The sequence below is a fragment of the Pristis pectinata genome, chromosome 8 (genome assembly GCF_009764475.1).
Source record: "Pristis pectinata isolate sPriPec2 chromosome 8, sPriPec2.1.pri, whole genome shotgun sequence".
Taxonomy (NCBI): domain Eukaryota; kingdom Metazoa; phylum Chordata; class Chondrichthyes; order Rhinopristiformes; family Pristidae; genus Pristis; species Pristis pectinata.
Window position 1 is genome coordinate 43,202,749 of NC_067412.1, and position 18,823 is coordinate 43,221,571.

An 18,823-nucleotide genomic window follows, 5' to 3' on the forward strand; every position below is an offset into this window, starting at 1 on the left:
TTTCCTGAGTGACTCTCAAGTTATCAATTAGGAAAAGTGTAAAAACTGAAGTAAGGTTTCTAACTTTTTAAATTTGCAGGTTTTATTGCGGGTCAAAGAATCTGAAATCCAGTATCTGAAGCAGGAGATTAATTCTCTAAAGGATGAACTACAGTCTGCACTGAGGGTAAGTAAATACAGATGTGTAACAAATACATTACAGTAATTATATAAAACTAGAGTTGGGTCACATCTGAAGTTTTGGTATCATCACTAAACAAGATCTAATGCAACATAGACTTAATGGGAATCACATCAAGAGTTTGAGATGTGCAGAAATATGGAGGAAATAGGACTGCTTTCTCTGAAAGTAGGAATGGGGGGGGGGAGACATGAATTGTTCAAAATGATAAATGGAATTGATAAAGCAGAGATTCAAAACGAGAATAATGTGAAGCAGATTAGAAGATATTTCACACTTGATTATGGTAATATGAAATGCTTTGCTGCGTGGTGTTTCTTGTTAGACAAATTACAACATTCAAAAAGTAATAATTAATTTAATTATTAAAAAAAACTTGAGAAAATGAGATAGGAGTTGAAAGTTGAAAAATGGAACTCTGAAATCTGTCCCAAGAGGGACCCAAGTTCAGCATAGGGAAAAGATGGACCAAATGGTTTATGCTTGTGCTAAAATGCCTTTTGGCATAGTGATCTCTCATAGTGATTCAGTCATGTAATTCTAGCCAATGATATCCCTGTGTTAGATACTACTTTTCTAATAATGTAAATTGAGTCCTTTTCTCCCGACCAGAGCTCAGTAACCCTTTCTATATTACTAACTGAACCATTCTTAACCAGCTTTGTGATTCCCAAACACAGCTCCTTAAAACAAAACCAATGCTGTAAAAATACATTAGTGTTATTTTCTGTGATAAATGTTAACTTTTCTTCTAGAAGGCATTCTATACAGTTTTCTGTCTTAAAAACTCCACTAAGTCAGTTAACTTAATGTTATCTTTTTGCACTTTTTGGTAGGACAAGAAGTATGCTACAGATAAGTATAAAGGTATCTACACTGAGCTGAGCATTGTTCGAGCAAAGGCTGATTGTGATGTCAACCGGCTGAAAGAACAACTAAAAGTTGCCACTGAAGCAATGGGAGAGAAGGCATTAGACCGTGGTGTTACTGGCTATGGTAAAGATGGCAGAGTTCCTTTATTTCAAAATTCAGGAAAATATTATTTGAATAGCACACAGGTCAGAGAGGTAGCCTGGTCCTTCCTATAGTGACTGCACACAACTAAACTCTGTACACTTAAATCCCTCTGACCAATTGCAGAGATGATTAAAAGAAACAAAACATTTACTTTGGAAGTGAGGAAAGACTGGGAATTTGGATTCCAGATAGCTGCCATGTTTAATAAAAATGGCAGACCATACCCAATGGACAGATTGGCTTCCCCCTTTTTCCCTTCATAGTCTTCCCACGCTCTTTGTTGTTGTGCCTGAGTTGTCAGAGATTAATCGCAGTCATGAGTGTTCAGCAGTGCTCTAGACGTGGTTCACAGCTCATATTTTCATTCGTGGCCCTCAACATAAGCTTCTCAAAATGTTATAAGTTGCATCATTCTTCAGTTCAGCATACCTCTTAACTTTGATGCAAGATTGATCTCTTTCAACAGTGCAATGATCTCAAATATTTAATTTATCTCTGCTTTTCTGTTTTGTTTTAATCTGCCACTGCCAGACATCATGAAATCAAAAAGTAACCCTGATTTTCTGAAGAAGGACAAGCCAAGCTCTGGCAGGTCTATGAGGTCCCTGAGGTCAAAGGTGAGTACTGGACAAATAGTGAAAAACTGACTCGGATTGCTGGGCAGTGAGATATTGAACTACTGAACACCTGCCTTCTCTTCTGTCATCTCCTTCATATGAGTAATGTTTATTATCCAGTTAAAAAGAACAAAGCTGGATCTAGAACATCCATAAAGATTGGAATTAGTATTTTGTTATGAAAAACCATCTGATCAGTATATTTCACTCTGGAATTCTAGCAGTTTTGGTGAATTTCAGTGTCTGCTTTCCTCCTCACTAAATCTCACTGCCTTTGAAAAGATTCCATGGTCCTATATTTAGACTCATCCCCTAGCTGTCTTGTATTTATTTCTGTGCTTTGAAAAAAGCTGGAACACCACCTCCTCCCCCTCCCACAGCTCTCTGTGCATCCCAAATTTCCCCGAAAATATGACAGTAGGGGTTTACATAAATTTCCTGCTTGGATCACACTGCATCAGCCCTAGTTCTAGAGCTACCTATTGGACTAAACTGCCATCTAAGCTGCATAAAATTCCTCAGTTTAAAGGTTGTCCTTCACTTGGTCACATTACTTTGGTTTTCTTCAGTCACACTGCCTTCAGGTTTGTGTGCTGATCAATGTTCTCAGTTCAGTGCAGTTAGCAGTATTTTGACAACAGGGTAGATGACGGCAAACTACTACAGAAAGATTAAGTAAGGTCAATGGTCATAGGATTGGGAGTGCTGTGTTAGTGGGGTACCATTCCCCACGAACATTAGTCCTAAACCGTTATCTATAGACATCAATGACTGAGATGAAATGCCATTATTTATGGCACTGAATTGTATTTATGATTCAAATTCTGGAGGGAAAGTGAGCTGTGAAGAGGATGCAGAGAGCCTGCTGATGGACATTTATGTTGGATGGAGTATCAACAGAACATAAACAGGAGGAGGAGTAGGCCATTTGAGCCCTTGCACTTGATCCACCATTCAGTAAGGTGGTGGCTGATCTTTCACTTCATTGCACTTCTTGTTACAAACCCCATATCCCTTATTGTTTAAAAAAAAATCAATTAATCTCTGTCTTGAATATACTAGCTTGGATAGACATCTTGGTCAGCATGGACCAGCTGGGTTGAAAGGCCTTTTCCATGCTGTATATCTCTGACTCTATAACAACTGAGTCTCTGCAGCCACCATGGATGTAGAATTCCAAAGATTTACTACCTCTGAGTGAAGAAATTTCCTCTCCATTTAGTCCTGAATTGCCCAACCCTTATTTTGAAAGTATTGCCCTGGTTCTTGATGCCCCAACAAAGGAAAATATCATCTCTGAATCTATCTTTCAGGCACCATAAGAATTTTGTATGTTTCAATGAGATCAATGTTGGAAATATGGGTTATTCACTTCGGGTAGGAAGAAAAATCACAGGTGGATAGATTTTTGGACACTAAGGAATCGGAGCATGTTGGCACTGAGCAGGAAAGTAACAAGTTACAGGCTCGGCCATGATCTTATGCATAATAGAGCAGGTGTTTTTAATTCTTAGAGCTTGGGGGAAATTTTTAAGAACACAAAACTTCTAGAAGTCCAGTTAGCTATCTCAGTCGTTTCAGATTGTTCATTAGTGATACTCTACTGTTCTAAACCTAACTACTATTGTAGAATGGTGCTCCCTTCAGATAACTGATGTTAGGTGCTTTACTGCATCAGTTAAACTTTGATGGTATGAAGCTGTAGATTAAAGCACACGTGGGTTTGACATGTATTTTTTTCTTGTTCAACAAGAAACCCAATATGTTCTGATGTAAAAAGATTGATTGCTTTACCTGGCTCCACTAGTTCTCAATATTTCTTTTCTTGTTCTTCTTCAAACAGTCTGTAATAGAATGGGTCACATGGGAAAGATGAAAGATGCAAGTGTCAAGTTTTCTATTATGTAGGTATCAGGATGGTTGAATACCCTATTTTGCATGCATATCCCTCATGTTTTTATTTTAAAGGTCTTGCCTTGCTTCTTATGTTCTGTGGTCAGCCTAGTGTAATGGCTAGTTGCTTAATGGAAGTCGGGGGAGTAGGGTGGGGAACAAAATGAAATGGATTTGTGTCATTAAGTTGCAGAAATTTCTCACCTTATGCTAACCATGCCATCCACTTGTAAGTTGCATGAATGGATGTTGATGGCCATTCTGAAGCCTCTAGGCTTAAAATTAGTTGGCATTTCCTTACCTAATTATGCTGAGGGCAGAGGTCAAGAAAAGGTCTGAGACCAGCACTGAAAAAGCCTTTGGGTTCCTAATGGCCATCCCAAATCCTCAATTACCTGCCCAATGCTGCTTTAAATTTTCCACAACCTTTGCTCCATTGACTCTTTGGGTCTATGATTCTACTCAGTCACACTCTGTGTAAAGTAGTGAAACTTAAAACATAAACCTTCCCATGGCCATCCATCAGCCTACATTTTAGCAGTTGTGAGTACATCAGTAGGGTTCGATCTATCTATTCCATTAAGAAGTTTGAGTAATAGCTCCTGAGCCTTTGACTCAACTAAACCAGTTCTTCAACCATTCCTTCTGGTGGATATCTTAACTTTGGTCATACTTTTCTACAATGTCTGCTACTTTTGCTTTATAATATTATAGGTATGGCAGTATTTATAATCACTTTCTAGGGATTCATCTCCTTCCCTTGGCTTTTACTTGCCAAGAAACCACAGCTTTTTTTTTATTATTGCCACATGCTCTGCTATTAGTGTCAGTGAGCTAACTACCATTATTTTGTAACTCTCTCTTAAATTTTGTTCTGAAGCCTCACTCTATTTCCAATTATCTGCTTTGATTGCCTGGTGTTTGTGCACGCTCAGTATCAATTGCTATTCAGCTACCAATCTTCTCAGAATCTTGTGGAAACACCACAGAGAATATCGGTGGAAACAGTACTTAGATTTTTAACTGTTTATAACACAATGTAATTGTTGATCAGTGGTGCACAACGTTTTGAGAAAGGTCAAGGCTGAAAAACAAAACACTTGAAACATGTTTTATTTTAACCACATGTAATCAGATACCGATATTTTTGATCGAGCTTCAATCCACTCACTGCAAATGCTGTTAATTTGTTTTGTGCTGGTCACTCAATTCTTTGTCTACTATGACAATACAATTATGTTTTAAAAAAGACTACTGAAAAGTCAGAATTTCTGTTTGATTAGACATCATCTCCCTTTCTTCCACTCAAACACACTAAAATCTTGGTCCTGTTAATATAGTGGATATATCTTCTGAACACAAATCAGGTGAATTTTCATTTAGATTAAAATGAGATTTGGAGACTACACAGGGTTGCTACTGAACTAACTAAAATCCAACACCTTATCCCAGCAGAACCGTTGTAAACTTGTAGACTTGTAAACTAAGGGCAGATTAGGATATTTACTTTGGAAAATGTTCTAACATCTTTATATAGGAACAATTCTGAGATTTACCCTGAACTCTTCCCTAGATAGACTGTGATTCTGCAGTGACTAAATAGGAGAACCCTCCCACTCACTGCTACTATTTCTCCTTACCATATGGAAATTCCTAACATCAGCAAACAGCATAAAAAACAAGCCCCTAATTTAATTGTCTAAGATTGGGAAAACGGGAAGAGTCCATTCTAATTTCTCTTTCTTTCATTCTCTCAACACTTAAATATTTTTGCCAATTTCTACTGCCAAGTTGAGGCTCGACACAGATTAGAGGAACAAGACCTCATATTCCATCTTGGTAGTCTCCATCCTGACAGCATCAACATCAATTTCTCTAACTTCCAGTAACCACTCCCTTCTGTTCACCCCCTCCCCCCCTTTGGTTTCCCCTATCCCTCTGGCCCCTTTACCTTCTCTTTCCCCTCCCTGCCCTCACGACCTGCCCATCACCCACACCTTCCTCCCTCTCGTTCCCCACCTCCTCCCCTTTATTCTATGGTCTACTGCCTTCTCCTATCAGATTCCATCTTCAGCACTTTGCCTCTTCCACCTATCACCTCCCAGCTTCTTGCATCATTCCCACTTCCACCCCCTCTCACCTGGATTCACCTATCACCTGCCTGCTCGTGCTCCTCCCCTTCCTCTCACTCTTTCATTACTGGCTTCTGCCCTCTTTCTTTCCAGTCCTGATGAAAGGCCTCAGCCCGAAACGTCAACTGTTCATTTCCGTCCATAGGTGCTGCCTGACCTGCTGAATTCCTCCAGCATTTTGTGTGTATTGCTCCAGATTTCCAGTATCTGTAGTGTCTCTTGTGTCTCTAAAATTTTCTGCATCCTTTTTAATTGTTGAGACCCCAGCTGTTACTGTTCCATAAAGTGAATGGGCCACAGGGAGCCAACACGGACTTGATGACCCATTGGCCCCCTCTGTGCTGTAATGCTTCTAAGTCTCTTGACTTCCACCTGTGCCAGTCTGGAAATGGCTTAAACAAGGTGTGTGCTGACTATTATGTTTCCTTTCTCTGTTATCAATCTATTGATACTGATTTCAGCTGATTATTTGGAAATGTGGAACAAGCTACAAACATGAATTAGTCACCAGATCATTGAAAGATACAAAGCTAAGGCCTGGACTGGTCTTGGTTTTTCCATCAGCATTGACAATATGGCAATTGAAACCTGGTAATTGGTTTGTTATTGTCACATGTACCGAGATACAGTGAAAATCTCGATCCTGTCAATGTAGAGGGATATATCTCTGAACTCAAGCAGGTGAGTTTTGATGGTGTCCACACAGATCATTTTGTAACATAAATACATTGAGGTAGTACAAAGGGAAAAGCAGTAACAGAATGCAGAATATAGTTACAGTTACAGTGAAAGTGCAGTGCAGGTAGACAAAAAGGTGCAAGGACCACAATGAAGTAGTTTGTGAGATCAAGAGTTCATCCTCGTCATACGAGGAGTCACTTCAAGAGCCTTAAAACAGCAGGTTAGAATCTGTCCTTGAGCCTGATGGTGCATGTTTTCAAGCTTTTGTATCTTCTACCCAATGGAAGGGGGGGAGAAGAGAGAATTATTGGGTAGGAGGGGTCTTTGATTATCTTTGCTGCTTTCCCGAGGCAGCAGGAAGTGAGTCCATGGAGGGGAGGATGGTTTTCGTGTTGGACTGAGCTGTGTTCACAACTCTGCAATTTCTTGCTGTTTTGTGCACAGCAGTTACTATACCAAGTGGTGATGCATCTGGATAGGTTGCTTTCTGTGGTGCATCTATAAAAATTGGTGTGGGTCAACGGGGACACACTGAATTTCCTTAGCCTTCTGAGGAAGTAGAGGCACTGATGTGCTTTCTGTGCCACAGTGTCTACATGGTTGGACCCGGACAAGCTATTGGTAATATTTACACGAAAACTTGAAGCATTGGCAGGATGTGCTATGTGTGTATGTAGTAGATTCTTTATGGAACAACCTACAAACATGGGCCACATCCAGACAGTTTGATGTTCCTCTCTGGCCTGCTTGGTAACTTGCACACAGCAGGAATGGCCCCTTATACAAGATGTATTCCAGCATTGAAAGTGAGGGGAGAGTTAGTTGATCCAACAAACATGACAAGATCAGGTTCCATTTCATGGCTTTCTGTCATAGATAGTAAATTTTTCGTAATGAAGGAGTCATACAGCATGGAAACAGGCCCACCAGCCAACCATGTCCATTCCAACCATCAAGTACCTATCTGTACTAATCACATTTACCAGCACTTGGATCATATCCCTCTATGCCTTGGCAATTCATTACTCGTCTCAATACTTGCTAAATGTGTGAGGGTACCTGCATCCACCACCCCCTTGGGCAGCATGTTCCAGATTCAAGCACCCTCTGGCTGAAAAAAATTCCTCAGATCCCCTCTAATCTTCTTACCCCTTACACTAAACCTATGCCCTCTAGTTCTAGGTACTTCTGCTATGGGAGGAAAAGTTTCTTACTACCTCATCTATGCCCCTCATAATTTTGTATACCTCCATCGAGTTCCCCCTCAGTCCCCTCTATTCGAGGGATACAAACCCAGCCTATCCAGTCTCTCCTCATAACTGAAGCTTCATTCCAGGCAACGTCCTGGTGACTCTCCATTTGCACTCTCTCCAGTGCAATCACATCCTTCCTATAGTGTGGCAACCAGAACTGCAGTCTTCCAGCTGTGGCCTAACCAATGTTTTATAAAGTTGTATCATAACCTCTCTGTTCTTGTATTCTATGCCCTGGACCAGATGATCAATATTATTGTGCAGCTCATTATCAATACCACCATTTTTTATGTCATCTGTGAATTTACTAACCACACCTCCTACATTCCTACCAAAATGTTAATATACAAAACAATAAGGATTACAGCACTGATGCAATCAATCAGAAAAGAAACCCTCACAATCTGCCTCCTATTACTAAGCCAGTTTTGGATCCAACTTGCCTTTAACCTTAGGTTGTACTTTGTCAAAGGGCTGACTGAAGTCCATTCAGACTACATTAACTACAATGCCCTCATCGATACTTTTTTTTAACCTCTGAAAAATTCAGTCAAGTTGCTCAGACAGAATCTCCCCCTAACAAAGTCTTACTGACTACTTTGATTAATCCCTGCCTTTCCAAGTGTAGATTAATCTTATATCTCAGAATTTTTTCCAATAACTTCCCTACCACTCAGTTTAGACACACAAACACCTGGCTTATCCCTGCTGCCCTTCTTGAATAAAGACAGATACCATACTTGCTGTCCTCCAGTCATCTGGTCTCAGGCGAAGCCAGCAAAGATTTAAATATCTCCATCAAGCCCTAGCAATCTCCTCCTTGCCTCCCATACAGCCTGGTTTCCATCTCATTTAGTCCACTAATGCATCTAATACCTCCTCCTTAATGGTAACTTGTTCTAGAATTTCACCTTCTCCCTTCCTGAGTTCTCTAACTACAATATCCTTCTTAATACAGACAAGAAGTTTGTATTGGTTTATTATTGTCACTTGTACAGAGGTATAGTGAAAAACTTGTCTTGCATACCAATCGTACAGGTCAATTCATTACACAGTGCAGTTACATTGGGTTAGTGAAGTATTTAAGATCTCATCTATGTCCTCTGGCTCTATGCACAGACTGTCCCTTTAGTCTCTAATGGGCCCTATTCTTTCCCTGGTTATCCTCTTACTCTCAATATATTTATAAAATGTTTCAGTATTTTTTTAAATCTTGTCTACCGGTAATATTTTATGACTCCTCTTTGCCCTAATTTCTTTAAGTACCCCTCCCCCACACACTTTATAAACTCCTGAAGTGCCTCCCTGTTTTCAGTTCTCCTGCATTGTTTAATTTGTAAGGCAGTGAATGTTTTAAAATCAACAATTAGATCACGAACCCAGAATACTACTGATTTTCCAGAGCTCATATTGTTATAAAATTGATGCATATAAATTATGCCATTAAACTAATGTCAGCACCATTCTCAATTCTCCATATTTTAAAATAAGGAGCCCATTATTAGGTTGATGTAGTTTGGTACAAATCCTAACAGAAACTACATTGGTACTAAACTTGTCTTCCTCTCAAGGACTAAAAATATCATTAATCACCTGTAACCAGATTTTTTTTTGAAAAAGGTTTCATTCATAGGCCTTGGACTGGATTCTGTTTGCAGAAATGTTGTACACCACCGTTGTAAAAAAAGGTTGGAATAATTTATTAAAGAAAAATTGCATTGGAGGTGGCTGGTTCAAAATATAAATGATAGGAAGCCAAACTGACTATAGCACCTCCTATCTACTCGACCCTTGCTGCTATGTTGAAGTTTCTGAAATGGACCAAAAAGAAATATCTGTATGCTGTGAACAACTGTTGCAGGATGTGTTTTTGGTGCAGTGAGGAATATTGAGCCAGTGCCATGTGAAATAAACACTTGAGGAACTATACATCATCATCTTGATCTTAGATTGTGTGATGAATCACAAGTTCTTCCCTTAATAAGAGTTCACATTCTAGAATTTCAGATTTTATTTTCTCAATCTTTTATCTGGATGTGTTTAAAGGTGTATGAAGCCATGAAAACAATTATGTATGTAACCAGTGATGTGGTTCAGTGGGGCAAATGTGGTTCTTGTCATGTTAAACCTGTATAGAGATGGACATATCAGTTGTACCACAGTAATTTGATATTCTATACATGGTTGTTGACATATGGATGCTGAGTGACTGAACTACATTGTGCATGCTTTTAGCAATAATTAATGTCACAGAGACAGACTTCATGCGTGGCTCATGGTAATTTTGGATGGCAAGAAACTGATACATATGTGGTTCCTGCATTGATTGTGGACGAATGTTTAATTCCCAAATTCCATCATTCACTGGCTATTCACTTCCCTCACCAGCAATGATGAGTCACAATAAGTTCAATCCTGTCCATGTTACAAATAAAAAGCAAAGCATCCTTTTTTTGGACAGAAATAACAATACATCTAACTACTAAACAACAGTACATCTAACTTGTTTTTTTCTCTCTTTTTAGAGCCTGAAAGAAGGTCTCACGGTGCAAGAGCGGATGAAATTATTTGAACCCAAGGATTAGGAGGCGATTGCTACATCATTGCCTCAGGCCATATCTGCACCTCCAAATTAAATAAACTGCCTCACCTTAACAATAATTAATCCTTTAGAGAACAAATATGTGGTTCTTTCTGACTTTGCACTTCAGTTCACTTAATGTGAACATATATGTTCAAGTTCATAAGCCTCACCTTGAAGTTCTTGAAGTTGCACTTAATGCGTTGTTGAATAGAAAAGGCGCTCTCAAGTAACCTGATTGTTTTTTTTATATATATATATATTAAAAATTGACTTTGTTTTTCTGTACTATTAGAGAAGTACTTCCTGTACTATTCCCTATACAAAATTTGCTGTTCTTTGTTTTTTTTTGTACCCAAGCAGGAGACAAATGGTCAGATAGCTGTTGGGGGGGGGGGGTGCTACAAAGAGCTTTTCTTACTTTCTCAGGCGATTTTGTTCACTTGCCAATAGACAATCCAGATCAAAGCCATAACTAGAGAATTGAAGAGGCAGATGGACACAGAATCCAGAAAATGCTTTTCTGTATAATGACATTGGGCAAAGGCTCAGTATCAGCCTTTTGTCTATTTCTCTTGGATAGCACCATCAGCATTCCCACTGCTACGGATCTACTACAAAGATAGACTTTCAACCAACAATTATGGAGGTTAGCAGTACCTGGAAGTCGAGGCATTGAATGGGAAGAGGAAAAACTAAAATAGGAGGTGGTGCCAGCAAATGGGGAGGCCAGAAAGGGTCCAATAGTGCTTCACGTGGCTTAATAAGTACTCCATCTGTCTCTGAGTCAACGTTTTGGGGATGTGTTTTTATTTCATTCACAATGTGTGTGTGTCACTGCCTGTATTTATTGTCCCTAACAGCTTTGTGAGATACTGCCTTAATTGCTGCAGTCTATGTAATTAAAAATTCCCAGGGTTGTGGTTAGAGAATTTCATGATTCTGACCATGAAACAAAGGAACGATATATTTCCAAGTCAGGATATTTTGCAGCTAAGGGGATCTTGAATTAAGCAGTGTTGGCAAATGCTGGTGTCCTTGTTTTCTCAGGGACAATGGCAGTGCTTTAGTGAACTCAGTAGAAGCAGCCTTGATGGTGCTACCATGAACTTGTTTTGTTGTGCTGATGGAGTGTGCAAACCTTTAGGGTGTTGAATAGCGTGCCAAAGCAGGCTGTTTTGTCACTTCTATCAAACTTTGTGGTTGAGGCTAACCTTAATCATTGCATTGCATTCCAACCCAACATATTCCTGATGATAATGCTACCACATGACAGGCAGCAGTAATAGATGCTTTTGGTGGAAATCATCAAATGGTGCAATTGTTACTCATCTATGCCTGAATTTTGTCCAGGGTTTTCTGTATGTGTGGACTGCTTTATTATCTGGAAATAAAAACCGTACAACCATCAGCAGACATACTCACTTTTAACCTGGAGGGAAGTGGCTGTGGGTGGCTGGGCCTTTGCTGTAGGATTTTCTTAGGGTAATTTCAATGTCTGGGGCTGAGATCTCCCAACCACTGCAATTGATTTCCCTTGTGCCAAGTATTCCTCTGCCCAGTGAAGTAATTTCACCAGTTCTCAAATGATTTAAATGTTAAATTTCTTTAGCAGTGTTGGAGCTACCCTAATCTGCCAATGTCATATTACATGTCTTTATTCATTGGGAAATGACAAATTTGTTGTGCTGAAGGACAATCAGCATTTTCCCAAAAAGCTGTTAATTATATAGCTAAATTGACAAGAACAATGAGGCAATGGGATAACTGTTGAGAAACATTTTTACATCTGTACTGTGCTTGATGGACTGCTACAGGAGTCAGATGTGAGGTTCCTGATGCAGGAATGCTTGATACCAATAATAGATGCCCCAAATTAAAAGCAGTACCCCCAGGAACACCTAAGCATTGTCTGGGGCTGGGATGTTTGATTTCCAACAACTGTATTAGTTTTCTCTCCAAATATGTGCATAATATAAGGAATACAACAAAAAAAGGGTATTAAAACTTTTGTTTGAGGTCATTCCTTTAAATCATTAAATTCTAAAGCATACAATTCTTTAATTACTGAACATAAGGCATAAACCATTGACATATCACCAAGCTTCCACTTCAGCAGCTGGGAAAGAAACTGGTCAAACAGAGTGCATCAACCCTGATACTAGAACTAGTCTCAAGTATTAACTATTATAGAAAATGCTGCACGTTATGTTGTACGTGTGACTTATTTATGGAAGCACTGCTTTTCAGGGTTCAGGTGTACTTTCTGCCCAGCCACCACTGATTTATTGATGCTTGGTACATTTCCTGTGGCCTGAGGCAGTGATCTTTGAAGGACCACAGTCAGAAATTGTATTTGTAGTGAAAGTGATAAATAAATAGACTTTGAATCATAGTGGTTCTGAACTCTTGTGGTTTTTGAGCAGGACAGCCAGAGTTGAGGCCCGTTACAACTATTTTTCTTTCTTTACTGCTTTAAACTCCACATTTCTAATACACAAGGCATTGGACACTTAGTCTGTAAATAGTATTACTTAGTATAGTGAACTGTTATCAAACTGGTAACTTGTTATATTTGCTTCTTGACTGCAATGTTGGAGCATTTAAAATAGGGAAATCCAAACTTGTACTACTATTAGTTCATTTTTAATGTTTGACCTGGACCTTGTAACTTGTATAATGGTTACACTGATAAACTTCTAAACAGTTACTGATACAATTGTTAAAGAGGAAAGGCTTCATTGTGAATACTAATCATGTTCCACTGAAACACTAAACATTTGCACAAGTATTGAAATGATCATCTTTATTTGGGAAATAGTTAATATAAATTTAGGCTGCAAAACTTTAATGCCCTTTGAATTTACAGTTTCAGGTGCCACCTGGTTCTAATTTGCATTGCAAATATGTGGTTAACCAACCAGCTGGGCTGCTGCTTTCAGCATATCCTATTTGTGCACTTCCCTTCACTTGTTTGTTTTACCTTTTAAGAAAGAAAATTACAAATACTGAAGACCTAATTGTCTTACAAATGGGCTATGCAACTCTTCATTTCATATAACACTCACTCTACAAAGCTAATAAAAAAAATGTGGAGTGCAAGCCATGTTATTTTCCCAAAGCAGGAAAATTATTCCAGCAACGACATGTCACCCATCTGTAGATAGACATTAAAATTTAATACCATCAAAGCAGTTGTCTGAGGTATGCATCCATATTTCAGTTCCTCAAACATTTAGAGATAAAAGTTATCAGCTTTGATTCAGTGATAGCAATTATAGGCTCATGGATTTGAGCTAGTAGTAGTGTAGGCTGACAGTTATGCAGTACTGAGAGTGATGCACAAAGTTGGTCTTTTGGATAAAATACCAAGATTAGATCCTGTTTGTCCACTCAGATTGACATAAAAGAGCCTAGCTTGTTCTAAAAGTAGCAAGGGAATACTCCCAACATTGATAATTAACCAAAATCATAAGGTATGTTAGTTTGAAAAGTGCAAGTGTCAGAGCACAGGCAAGTTTTGAAGCTAATCTCCAGATTATCTGAGCCACATGCAAATTGGCAGATTATTAGAGAACTAAATGTGTGATTCAAAGGTTGGTGTGGGTAAAATGGATTCAGATGCATGGGGACTGGTACCTATCAGTACAGGGAGGAAGAAGCTGTTCCGTTGGGACAAGCTGTATCTAAACTGGGCTGAGACCAGTGTTCTGGCAAATCACAAAAATAGTTTATCAATAGGGCTTTAGTGGGAGTAATGGGTCTGGTGCCAGTTGGTTTAATAAATGAATAAGAAATGAAAGAGCAGTGGCATAGGATACTGGAAGTGGAGAATGCAAAATCAAAGGAGATAAGAGATTGCTGATGCTGGAATTGAGCAAAAAGCAAACTGCTGGAGGCACTCAGCAGGTCATGCAGCATCTGTGGAGGGGGAAAAGAAATTGGATTGAGCCCCTGCATCAGAAAATCAAAAGTATGACATCAGGTGAAAAATAAGCAAAATTGTGCAGCAAAAATTGAATCCCAAGAAAAAAAAACTATAAAAAGTTAAAGCCTGAAGCTCTTTATCTAACTCCAAGTTACATTTGTGACAAGATATGAGTTGACAGCATACATAGAAATAAATGAGTTTATTAAATATCTATTACACAGATGTGGTTACAGGATGACCTGGACTAGAACGTAATACGAGGTTATTCAATGTTCCAAAAGAAGAGGCAAAAAGGGAAAGAAGATAGAGTAGCGTTGTTAATCAAGGAAGGTATCAATGCAGTATTGAGTAGTGATATAGCAGTGGATAGTTTGGATGAAAATAAGGACTAGCAGAGGAAAGAGGCGGTAGGCCCTCTAGGTGTTGCTTCTCAATTGGATAAACGCAAATGGGGAAATATCAGAGGCATGGAAGAAGAGAACTGCAATCATCATGGGCAATTTCAATCAGCATATTTTAGATATGGTCATGTGTCATGGGATAGCATGAATAAAAGATTTGTGTTAACAATCTCATACTAAGTATTGATCACAACATGGTAGAATTCCAAATACAGTTTGAAGGCAAACACCCCAGCTCTAAAACCAGTATCCTTAACTTAAGGAGCAATTACAATGTTATGAAAGTAGAATTGTCAAGAGTGGACAAACTAACTAGGCTAAATGATAGGTCAGTGGATGAGCAGTGGCATACATTTAAGCAGCTAGTTCATAATGTTCAGCAGAAATTTATCTCCATTAGACAGAATAATTCCATGAGAAAGCTGAACCATCTGTGGTTAACAGAGGTGGTAAATGAAAACAGTAAATCAAAAACCCTAGCTTACAAAGTGGCAAAGGGTAGTGCTGGACCAGAGAACCAGGAAATTTTTCAGCAACTAGCAGAGAGTAATTAAAAAGATAACATGGAGAATGAATAGTGACAGAAAGATAGCAAATCATTTCAAAGCAAACAGAGGGGGCGGCACAGTGGTTAGTGCAACACTATTACAGCACCAGTTATAGGGGTTCAATTCCTCAATTCCCACTGCTGTCTGTAAGAAGTTTCTATGTTCTCCCTGTGACTGCGTGGGTTTCCTCCAGGTGCTCCAGTTTCCTCCCACATTGCCAAAGACGTACAGGTTAGTAGGTTAACATGGGTGTAACTGGGCAGCATAAGCTCATTGAGCCAGAAGGACCTGTTATTGTGCTGTATAAATAACGTTTTAAAAAGTACAAGAGGGTAACTGTGGAAACCCTGGACAGTGGGACTGAGGAATTAATAACAGGAAACAATGCTTGGCATCAGGCCTCACGATAAATGACAGTGCAAATATTCCAAAGCTAACAGATGGGCCAGTTTAGCATGGAAATAGTATGGAAGAACTTGTAACAATTCTGATCACAAGAGACTGGGTACTGGAAAACCAGCACTGGATGGCCTGCACCAGAGGGTTTTTAAAGGAAGTAGATGCAGAGACAGTGGATCATTGGTTGAAGAAGTTTTTCCAAGATTTGATGAGTTCTAGGAGGGTACTAATGGATTGAAAAACAGCAAATGTGAGTACCTTGTTCAAGAAGGGGAAGGGATAAAGAACAGGAAACTTTTGGCATGTTAGCTGAATGTCTGTTATTTGCAAGCTACTGAGATCTATCATCAAAGAAGAAATAGCTGGTGATTTAGAAGTCATGATTTTGAGAGGGGCAAATACTGTTTCACAAATTTGTTAAGAGGTTCTAACAGATGTAACAAGCTGAACCTAGAGATGTGTATTTGGACTTTTAGAAGGCAATTCACCATGTGTTACATAAAAGGCTGGTGTATAAGCTATGGTGTTTGGGGAACATTAGGGGTATTAGTGAAAGTGTGTTAGAATGGATTGAAGATGAAGAATCCAAATAAATGGGTATTTTTTTTGCCTGGAAGGGCATAACTAGTGGAATATCAATAATCAGTTCTTGGCCCCCAATTAATGAGTTGCACAAGGGGACAGAGTGTGTTATTCCAAGTTTGATGATGACATAAGAATAGATGGGAGGGTACATGCCAATGAGGATATTTGGACTCTGCAATAAGATGATAAATAGGTCAAGTGACTGGACTAAAATCTGGCAAATGGAGTTTAATGTGGGGCATTGTGAAGTCACGCACTTTAGTATGAGGAACAAAAGGCAGGCAAATGGAGAGAGACTGCAAATGAGTGGCGTAGAGATGGATGTTGTGTTCTTATGCACAAATCATGAAAAGTTAGTAGGCAGGTACAGTAATTAGTTTGGAAGGCAATTTTGCCTTTATTAGAAGAGGGTTAAAATATTGTTACAATTGTACAAGGTGTTGGTCTGGCTACACCAGGAGTACTGTGCATATTTTTGGTCTACTTATTTAAGAAAGGATATACTTACATTGGAGGCAATCCAAAAGAGATTCACTAAGGTACTTCCTGGGATGAGATGGTTGTCATATCACGAGTAGCTGAAGCATTCTTTGGAGTTTAGGAGAATGAGTGGAGAGCATATGTTTCAACAAGATCCTACAGGGGCATGAGAAGGATAGATGTTGACACATTTCAACTGTGGAAGTGTTTTGAACAAGGGGACATAGTCATAAAATGAGGTAATTTAAAAACAAAAGGCATGTAGGAACTTTTTGATAGGGTAGTGAATTTCTGGAATTCTCTACCTCAGAGGATTGTGGAGGCTGGATCATCAGTTAAAGAGGTAGATATATTTTTGAAAGATCAGTGATTTGAGGGATATGGGGAACAGGCACAGAAGATGAGTTGAGGCCTGGTACAGATTAGCTGTGATCATATTGAATGCAGGGAGGCTTGAGGGGCCAAGTGGCATACTCCTGTTCCTATTTTCTTGTATAAGTGAAATTCACAAAAGGTAGCTTCAGTATGTGAACCACTAGATAATGACCCAATATGTACTAATAGAAAAGTTCAGAATATACAAGTTCAAGGACCAATACCAACAGTTTATATTCACAACAGTCAAGGTCAATACCCAAACACTATCATTTAATTCATTGATCATTTTGGTTAAGTGATAGATCCAACATCAACACATTTTAAAGTCATCTTTATTTTGACGCTACAGAAGTATTGTTTGTATGATGGTTTTACAACACAAGTCCTTGACATATAGTTCACTGATAGTTGGAGCAAAAAAGTGCTGTAACATACATTTCTCCACACTATGAACAGCAGTCACCTCCAGAAAAAAAAAGGTACACCCATTCTCTGCCTAGTGTACTCAAGACAGAATCCCCCTCTAATTTACCATTGAAAGGTGTCCATTTTGTTTACACTTGATGTCTCTGGTGAAGCATTTTCAAGTTGAGTTACAGGTAATGTTGTTCACTTCTAACTGCCCCTATCTTGCACCAATGGTGAATTTACACTGCAACTAAAGCAGAAGCTGCTGTAAAATGGAATGCAATTCCCTGAAGTTAGGTCAAGAATGCTTTGGATAGGCACAGGGGTGTTGGTTCAAAGAAGAAATTACTCTGTTAGGTTAAGACTTGCCATGTAAACATATTTTCAGTGCTCTTAAGTGTTAACAAATTAATCCCACAACTCAGATGAAAGTGCAGTATTATCAATTACAACACCCAACATTATTGAAGTGTATAAAACCACAAGTGTACCAGCTACACATACTGGAAAGCCTTTTGATATCAAACATAATGTTCCAAGTAGAAATCATCCCAAATCATCAGTAGTTGTCTACCCCCACATTAAGGCAGTTCAAGTAATGGAAATTCACCCTTACAGAATTCACAAATTACTACCAAAAATCTGAAATAAGGAATAACAATTCAATTTCATGGAATCTGAGGAATTAATACAGTGCACCCTTCTAATACATGGGTGCACTGTATTATTGTCAAACCAATGTTCTTAATTTGTAAAGACAGCAACAGTGTAAAATGATACAATTCTTCTAAGAACAAGAATAATAGCCCATCATGATCTCCCATAGGCAATAAGATTAGTGATGATTTCAAATGCTTTTTCTAACCCCCAAGGCCTTTGGCTACATCAATTTATTGTTCAAACTCAAATGTTATAAAGTCATCATACTAGTCAAACAATTAAGATGCAAAAGGATAGAACAATAATGAGATGAAATAAGGATGGCTGCAAAATAACATGCATTTTATTTCCAAAATGAACAAATCTAACAGTAGGGTAAAATGAGTTCTATTTCATTTCCAGACTTTGTCTGTACACTTTTCTGGTCCAGGGATCATATTTCAACAGCATTTAAACCATTTGGCAGTTACTGCAGTATAGGTCACTAGAAGTTTTAAAACAAAAATGTACATTTTATATTTGATGTCAGAAGAATCTCAGTACTGTGCACCAATGAAGGGAAGGAATAGTCCAAAATACACTTTGCAATGTTTTTGGAGCGCAGATCGAGTCAAATGAAGTCCGAGTATCCTCCCATCCCTCGCCTCTCATACATCCACACACTTTACTCACCAAATA

General features: G+C 38.8%; 1 protein-coding gene across 4 annotated transcripts in view; it reads left to right on the top strand.

Moving 5' to 3' along the window:
* Window positions 1-12,750, top strand: part of LOC127573910 (myosin phosphatase Rho-interacting protein-like) — a 178,489-nt gene extending 165,739 nt beyond the window's left edge. For 3 of the 4 annotated variants that reach the window (XM_052022490.1, XM_052022492.1, XM_052022493.1), the window contains 4 exons: window positions 80-166; window positions 1,018-1,177; window positions 1,730-1,815; window positions 10,300-12,750. In XM_052022490.1, coding sequence (XP_051878450.1) covers window positions 80-166; window positions 1,018-1,177; window positions 1,730-1,815; window positions 10,300-10,359 — 393 coding nt within the window. In that variant the 3' untranslated portion in view covers window positions 10,360-12,750. Of the gene's footprint in view, window positions 1-79; window positions 167-1,017; window positions 1,178-1,729; window positions 1,816-3,658; window positions 3,720-10,299 lie in introns of all 4 variants that reach the window. The other variant, XM_052022491.1, reaches the window with a different exon arrangement.
* Window positions 12,751-18,823: the final 6,073 nt, after the last annotated feature.